Genomic DNA, 9,317 nt, shown 5'->3' on the forward strand with positions numbered 1-9,317 from the left:
TACTGGGTGGGATTAGCATGTCATTTTGAAGAACATCATCCGAGTACACCAACAAGAAGCTTTGTTGGTTTGCTTGGCTGTTATTGGTAATCGTGGAAGTCAAAGGCAAAAGCCAAAGAAAAAACTTGCGCTACCTGTTTACAGGCTACCTGGTCTAAAAATCTTTTCGATAAACAAGCCCATGCTCAGTGTTGCGCCCCTAGACTTAAGGGTGATGTTAGGTGGGCTTGTTCTGCTAATCAGTTGATAGCATTGGGGTTCGGGAAGGGAGTGATTGTCAAATCCGTAAAAAATTACGAGTCTTGGTATACTCCTGCTATTACAATAGTATGTTCTTTACACTATTAGAAAGGAAGTGTTTATATGAAAACATCGTTGGGAAGCCAAATATGGAAACATTTTGAAAATCTGATATTTGTTTAAAATTTAATACTTTATCCGATTATGCGCAGAGTGAGTAAATTTTACTTTCATTTTATATATTAAAAAAGTTCTCGGTTTTGAAAGGTTTCTCAAGCCAATAATATAACACAGACAAATGCTGTCAGTCCAGGTTGGCGCAGGTTACAGGGTATAGCTTAGTCGGGTACTCGCTGCCTGCTAGAGCCCGCTTAATAATTGTATTTAGGTATGAAATAATTGTTAATTGATCTGTTGGCTTGCTCTTCTTATATTTTGGGCATACCATGAACCCTCTTCTACCAACACAAAAAAAGTAACTTCATTGAACTTGACCCCACAAATTGCTAACGTCTACACTCGAAAGTCATACCAAAAACTGATGTTCGATGCTGATGATGTTAATAGAATTTTATAATTTGTGGCAATAGCGATAAAATGAAGATATTTGATATATATATATACTATTCACGAGGCTGCAAGTCAAATTTGGTGACTCTACCTCTTATAACTTACGAGATTTGCTCAAAAAACAGGATTTCAATATTGATTTTGATCGAGGGAAACGGAGCAAGCCATCGACTCGGCTTTTGATGCTGATCAAGAATATATATGTATATATATATATATATATATATACTTGATGGGATCGGAGTTGCTTCCTGTTACATACAGTTGCATAAGCACATTATACCCTTTTTACCCATTTTCAATGGCTTGAGGTTATAAAAAGATGGATTATATAGTAATTATAAAGTTTCAGTTTGCCGACATTTACGCATTCTTGTATTTTATTATCAAATTGTTCTGATTTTTACTTGAAATAACTTATATTTTATTTTAAAAACTATATTTTATATAATTTGATGTTAATATTTATTATAGCTTATACTAATTAAAAGTGCCTAAATATGGTTTTGTGCAAATATATGTAAGAGGCAGAAGGAAGTATCTCCGACCACATCAAGTATATATAAATATATAAATATATATTCCTGATCAAGATGACAAGCTTAATAGATCTAGCCAGTCCATCCGTCCATCTGCCCGTCTGTATGATTGTGTTGATCTCGAAAACTATAAGAGTTTATATTTTCTTATCGATATCCAGTTCCAAAATATCCATCTTATATAAGTAGTACACGCATTTAAGAAAAATTAACTTTGTGGATACCTGCCCCGTTCCCCATAAAGTTTTAAAAAAAAGATATAAGGCCAGAGCTTTATGATTTGATATATACACACATTTGAATGTCATACTTGTGCACCTTAAATTACCTGAAGATAGCATTAAAGCGTCGAAGTTATTCAACATGAATTGCCAATATTGTGGCGCAGGCCGAATGCTGGTGGGATTACAATCGTGTCCTACCGAAAAGTACGTGTAAGAACACATTTAAATATTCACTTTCACTTTGCTAAAACCCAAGTAGGCTACCTTTGAGAGAAATGAACGAAAGTCCAGTTATCTTCGACATGATCAAGATTAAGTATCTTTGTTGACACATGGGCTGTGGCTTTTTAGATATTTAAAGAGTGATCGTATTTTCTGAGCTTGGGAAAGATATCTTGGATATATACTATAATCTCCAAGTTAACTTAAGATATCTCGTAAAAAACAATAATTTTTGTACAAAAAGCTAAATGCAGGCCGCTTTTCACATATGTACTGTGTGCAACAGAAAGATGGACCTATGAAGAAGAATCTATATATATATATATATATATATTTTTATGGTCTGAGATGTATGCATTTCATGACAAAATTATATTATCTTTGAAGGGTTTAGCACTACGACCGATTTGCACAAGAAGCTTAAAAGAATGATTCGGGATTAATATACAAATGCACATACATACATACATACTCTGTGTATATGTATGCGTATGTGCTTGTGCTTTAAGGGCAGTACGAGCACGAGCGCTAAAGCAGCGGTGTTCTCCTCTGTGGTTGTTTGGTTAACGCCCCTTTAAATACAGTTATTTCATTGGGCCGCGACCACAAATTTATTAGTTTTTATTGATATTGTTATTGTATTGATATTTGAATTATGCCCGCCGCATTTCGACTTTTTCCTTGGGCTTTTATGCAGACACTTTTCCCACTTATGTAGATACTTTCTTGACCTCTTCAATTTTTGCAGATGCAAATGTGTAACGAGAGTATACATAATGGCTTTGTGAAAAGGTTATGATGTTTCTTGTGTAGTTTAATATACTATATTAAGTATGTGACAGAACAAGAATATTTTCAGTTTTTGGTTCCATTTATAGGCATAGACACACCTTTGGACACCTGAAGTGAGAAGTGAACTTTTCATAAGATTCGAATTAGCATGCTGTTGTATGTATAGAAGGAAGCTAAAGTGTTTGCAAGGACAGCTTGGCGCTGGGTTCAGGGCAACTCCTAGTTGGGCACTCTTGTTTTTATTTATAAATTGACACACAAAAGAGGAACATGTATCGGGTAAAACTAGATTAATATTGTTGCTTTAGCTATTTTGGCAAGTTCATAAGATCTTGCTCGATATAAGCATACGTGGATTGTGCATAATAGTCAAGCAACTATATTTACATACATATATGTAGGAATATATAAACATAAGTATATGCAAATTTAATTAAGTTGCAAAGAATTAACATATCATACTTATGTATATAGTATGTACATTTCAGTGGTCTGCTTACCTACAAACTGATATGTATCATCATAGCCAAGAACCAGGGCGAAGTAGTATGAGCGGTTCAAGCAATAATACCTAGGAGTAAGGCTTCGCCCAATTGCTTTGACACACAAACCCACACATAGAAATTATAACAAAACGCCTATAAGGCCAGCATAGCTAACAACATTGCAATGTATATACACGAAGAGCGTGCGCGCGTATGGGAGCGAGCGAGACAAAGAGCGAACGTTGCCGCATTGAAGTCAGCGGAGAAGCAGGGCATCAACCACCAGCAAGGCGAAGGCGCATGTTGCTGGGTTAGAAGAGCACAGCACGAGTCGCTGCTGGCGTCGCTGTCGCAGTCTGCTGCCGTCATCACTGATTCGTTTTGTACGATGTTAGACTCTCTCGCTGCGTTTTGAATTCAGTCGACAACGATAATTACCGGTGGTTGTATCTCGAGCGCAGCGACTGAGGCCAGGAAGACCGAACTGACCAGCAACCAACGAAACCCGCGCTCGCTTTTCTGCCTATCAACTATCAACAAAAAGACGAACGCAAACGGCAACAACGAACTACAATTTCACCAATTGTGAAAAGCTTAGTGTGTACGAAATATAACGAAACAATATTCGAATTTCTTTTGTGCCGGGTTACTTGCCTGTCATTGTGAAAACTATTATTGACTATAGCGCCAACTTCGACGTCATCGCACTGTGCAATTATTCAAGTGAAAACAACACTAGCAGCAGCGTCAAATACACCAACAAGAATACAAATAAAACAGCAGCTATAATTATTTGAACGCATACGTGTATAAAATATATATAAAACAAGACAAGTCAAGAGCGTGCCATAATTATAATATATCGAAGCATCAGCATAAGGAGCAATAACAATAAAAATAACAACAACAACAACACAAAAAAAAAGTTATCAAAAGCCAAAATAAAATCAATAAACGGCAATGTGCGAAAATTGCTAACGAAAAAAACTTCAGCAGCATCAGAAGTCAGCAAAATCAGCAACACCAATTACGATAGCAGCCATTAAAATTGCCAACATGATTGACGCCACCTGCAATTATTTGAATCCCTATACACTGTCTCAATCAACAGCCGTACAGCAGCAACAGCAGCAGCAGCATCAGCAGCATCTACAACAACAACAACAACAACAACAGGAGCAACAGCAACCAGGTCATGATTTCATTAGCACCACATTGCTCTCCGCCTCCGCCTCCGCGTCCACATCCACGTCCAACCGTGACTCTAATGGCTCCTCCCCGTTGGCCTTCTACGGCAAACAAGCAAATGCATCACCAACAGTTTCCGCATCCACCTCACATCAAGTGGTGCCGCCAATGAAATTGGAAATGCAATATCCGCCGCAGGCATCATCTACTGGTAGTGCATCGGCCAACTCCAGTATATCACAGTCAGCAGCTTCCTCGGCATCGGTGTCACCTAGCATATTCCCATCTCCGGCGCAGTCCTTTGCTTCGATATCCACTAGTCCGCCGGCCGCAGGTGGCTCCTCGTCGGCCACAGCTGCAGCAGTGGCAGCTGTAGCTGCGGCTGATTTGGGTGCCGCAGCGGTGGCAAGCGCCACCTACAGCTGGAATACGGCTGCATACACAGCGCTGCCAACAAGGTAGGTTCTCCCATTCCCTGCTCTTTACGATTTATACCTATTTTTACACTCGCCCCATTGCCGATTCTGAAATCCCGATTATATTTGCAAAGATTAACGCGATCTAATTTGTTACCTGCGTTGTGTCTATTTTGATTGCAGAACTCAATTTCCGTATGCGCAATACGCAACTTATGGAAATGTGGCAACGGTTGGAGTTGCAGCGTCGGCATCGGCCGCCTGGTTCTCACACCAAGAGCGACTGTACCAGCCGTGGTCATCACAAAGCTATCCAAGCTTTAATTTTGACGATATCGCCTTTCAGACTCAGCTTCAGCGCCGGTCCGTACGTTGCACCTGTCCCAACTGCACCAACGAAATGAGCGGACTGCCACCCATCGTCGGACCCGACGAGCGCGGACGCAAGCAACACATATGTCACATTCCAGGCTGCGAGCGCCTTTATGGCAAGGCTTCACACCTTAAGACCCATCTGCGTTGGCACACTGGCGAGCGACCGTTCCTATGCCTTACGTGCGGTAAGCGTTTTTCGCGTTCCGATGAGTTGCAACGTCATGGACGCACCCACACCAACTATCGGCCATATGCATGTCCCATCTGCTCCAAGAAGTTCTCGCGCAGTGATCATCTTAGTAAGCACAAGAAAACCCACTTCAAGGACAAGAAAACGAAAAAAGCCCTAACCGCCGAGGCCAAGGAGCAGTCGGCGGCCATCAAGCAGGAGAAGTCCGAAAAGGCATTTAACAATAAAAAAGGGATTAAGAGCAAAACTGCGACAGTAACGATGCTCGGTAACAATATGCAATTCAAACAGGAGCAGCCAGAGGCAACAAACACCTTGGGCTATGCACCTTATGCGAATCTCAATCAGCAAACAGCGAAGACAGCGGCAACGGCCGTGGTGGTAACGACTCTGCCGCCACCACCGCCTCTATTCCAGCCACAGCAGCAGAGTGAACCCTCGGCAGTATCCAACAGTAGCAGTAGCACCGGCAGTTATGAACCCTGGTGCACCAGCACCAGCACCAGCACCAGCAGCAGCAGCAGCAGCAACAATAGCAATAGCCACAGCAATATTCGTGCCATGGAACAAAACCAAACTACCTCAGCGAATGCCAGACCCACATCGGAAGGCTCAGCAATGATTTCTAGTAGCATCAGCAGCAGCCAGGCCCAACACTATACAGCGCTCTCCATGCAGAATGAGTCGCAGCTGGCCTCGGAATATGGACTAACCATGTCCGGGCTGGCAAGCGGCGCCTGTGATAATAGTAGCAGCAGCTGTAATAATTTAAGTAGTGGATACTCTGGCCTTGTTGGTCCTATGAAGACTGATTATACCGGAAACTATCCGGCTGAATTTTCTAGTGGCTCTGGCTATGGTTATGCACATCATCACGTCGCTCACGCCCATGCCCACGCTCACAACCATCACCATCATTATCACAATGCGTGGACCGCCGCTTATCATCCACATGCAGCGGCCTAGACTTAGCATTAGTGTGGATTAGTACCTAAATAAATCCTTGTTGCTGTTGGATAATTATGAAAAATTAAAATCGACAGGTTATAATTAGCTCTTCATTTTAATTTTTTTTTACAGTGTGAAGTATTAAAAAACAGCCATAATACTGCATATATATGCAGACTTAATACATATTGTATATCAATACCCTAAGAAAACATTCTAATCAATCCCGAAATGTAAGTTGATGTCCTCTTTATATTTTTTTGACTTGTTAGTGATCTAATTGTTGTTGTTAAGAACATAATATACATATATAACTATCAAAAAAAAAAAAAATTCAATAATACATGTAAGATGATTATTTCGACATTTTTTTTCATAGGTTAAGCAATTTTTTTTGCATGTATGTACATATTCATATATAAACGTATATTGTAAATTATTTTTTTTTAACTTTCCTTAAGGCAAAGTAACGTAATAAAAAAAATTTTGTTTTAATCTGGAATTTATTCTTGTGCTAGAAACCCAAAATCGAGTATACCAAATCCCAATGCTACACCACAAACAAGTAAGAGGTTCTAGTCAGGAGTACCCGACTAGGGGATACCCTGAACCCTCTTCTTCCAACATGAAATGCATATATATATATTTGATTTTAGAAGCTATATGTTAAGTTTGGTGACTCTAGCTCTTATTATTTACCAAAATTGCCCAAAAAAGAGGATATCGATATCGAATTTTATCGATTGCTTGGCAATGGAGTAAGTTATCGATTATCGGAAACAAACTCGATCTGCGCGGGAACTAGGACCATCTACATCTAATTCAATCTAAATTTCAAGTCTCTAGCTCTTATAGGTTCTGAGATCCTTGCGTTTATACATACGGACGGACGGACGGACGGACAGACAGACGGACATGGCTAGATCGACTCGGCTATTGGTGCTGATCAAGAATATATATACTTTATGGGGTCGGAGATGCTTCCTTCTGCCTGTTACATACATTTGGATTTTGCACAAATACAATATACCCTTATACCCATTTTTAATGGGTTCAGGGTATAAAAATGTTTGGGGGAGGTATCAAAACGTTAAATAAATCAAAGCTTTTGATTTTTAGCTCTTAAGGTTTTCGAGATAGACGCGTTCATACAAACGGAAGAACGCACAGCCGGACGGAAGATCAAATCGGCTGTTGTTGCTTTTTACCCATTTGCAGTAGGTTAAGACTATAAACATTTTAGAATTTTTAAAAATAAACACTCATAAATACAAATATTCACGAACGCACTCACATGCGCCTTTCGCTGCGTGAATATTTTATTTTATTTATTTAGTCTTCAAATCGTAAAAATTGCCTCCAATATGAATTACAAAGTGGTTACCCAGGTACATGGATGCATTTATACACAAACTCAATAACATACGAGAGCAAATTTGGTCTAACTAGCTCTTAATTTTGTAAGTCTCTAGTTAATGTAGTTTCCGAGTGGGAACAAAGTTGTTTTTATTAAAAACCCTTTTAACGTATTCGAAAAGAAAATAGATTGGTGGAAAGCCAAATTTGTTCTATATTTCTATGCCATGTACTTTTTGTCTATTATCTATTTATTTTTATAATTAATTTGCAAAATAGTATTGCAGGACTTGGCCTGCTTTAGGTTCACAGTGTATTAAGAGCTGACAATGGTCGAGTAGAGTCTTCCTGACTGAGGAATCGTCGAATTGTTAAAAAAACGGGGGGTGGGAGTAGGCGCTACTGAATATTCCAAGAGGATTATCTAATAAGGTTATATGCTTTGTGTGGCACCATTTGTACACGTTGTCTAACGCGAATATAAGGAAGCGTATATTATTTAGGTTTCTAGCCAAATGAACGTATCATCAAAATCTGTATATTTTTATATGAATTTGTATATAAGGTTTAAAAATAAATTGCTGCTGTAACCAATCTCTTACAGGCAATATATCAGGTTTACATATTTTTTTGCGCTGAACATCAAGTTCCACTTGCATCAAACTGAAAAATGTTCTGAGAATTTGCCGATAACTGACACCACCTATGATCCAATGACACCCTAAGAGGCTGTCAAGGTGTTCTTGAAAACATTGTCACACGTACTTAGCAAACAGAAGCAGACATATAGAGACATACATATATATATACTTGGCATAGGGACTGGCCTTGTAAACCAAAGAACCACATTGGCTAGCGTGACACGTTTGTTCAAGTGGAGGGACTTAGAAAACCCTCTAATTTTAATCAAATTTATAAATAGTATAAATGTTATGCAACCACTTGACAGTTGGCTGGCCGCAGTTTGTGTTTCATCTTACACAAAGCCAAAACCGCCCTTTTCCACAGAATTCGGTTTGATGTTACAGGGTTGTGATCCTGACAGCACCACTTCAACCTGCAGACCCAGGACGACATATTTATTAGTTGGGATTATCGCTGCTTAGGGGACTCTTACCCCTATAGGAATAAGGAGAAAGCGCAGAATGTGCCTAAATTTAAATATAATTCATATTGTTTTTGATAATGAAAAATATGTGAATTAACTATTTTTCATTTAAATATATATAATATGTAAGTCTCAGACTTAAAATTGCTCAACCCCAAAATCCATCATATATAATATTCAATTTAAATATAAGAATCAATCAAATTAAAATGGTTGTTTCTTAACTTTAATCAAATTATATTATATACTTCATTTAAATATGAAAATTATATTTATTTAATATTTTTTTTTATTCAAGAAATGAAGAAGAAGCTTTTTATTTTAAAAATACTTAAACATTACATTTAATCATTATTAAATTTAAATAAAAAAACGTTTGCCTTCACTGTTTAACTTCTTCTGTAATTGAATAGAGAATTAACTATTTTAGTTTAAGAGAAGATGCGAGCTACATTTAAAAAATATTAATTTTATTAAATATGTTTTATTTTTATATGTGCATAGTTAATATACGGTTTAGTTCTAAGTTCTAATGATATTGAATTTGCCATTTTAGTATGTTTTTATTCAAAGCAAAGTGGTTTATCTAAAAATGTATTATGAAAATGTATAAAAAAACGCATTTTGAAATTAAATATGCCCATTGAATACGGGTAATTATGGC

At 38.2% G+C, this 9,317-nt stretch overlaps 1 protein-coding gene across 1 annotated transcript; it reads left to right on the forward strand.

Annotated features, from left to right (window-relative positions):
* The first annotated feature begins 4,128 nt into the window (after positions 1-4,128).
* Positions 4,129-6,249, forward strand: LOC115766363 (transcription factor btd). The gene is made up of 2 exons (XM_030710262.1): positions 4,129-4,718; positions 4,860-6,249. Exons 1-2 carry the CDS (start codon positions 4,129-4,131, stop codon positions 6,205-6,207), a joined length of 1,938 nt encoding a protein of 645 aa, XP_030566122.1. The 3' UTR covers positions 6,208-6,249.
* Positions 6,250-9,317: the final 3,068 nt, after the last annotated feature.

Source organism: Drosophila novamexicana, unplaced genomic scaffold (genome assembly GCF_003285875.2).
Source record: "Drosophila novamexicana strain 15010-1031.04,08,12 unplaced genomic scaffold, DnovRS2.1 tig00001151-arrow-arrow-pilon, whole genome shotgun sequence".
In the NCBI taxonomy this organism is placed as follows: Eukaryota; Metazoa; Arthropoda; class Insecta; order Diptera; family Drosophilidae; genus Drosophila; species Drosophila novamexicana.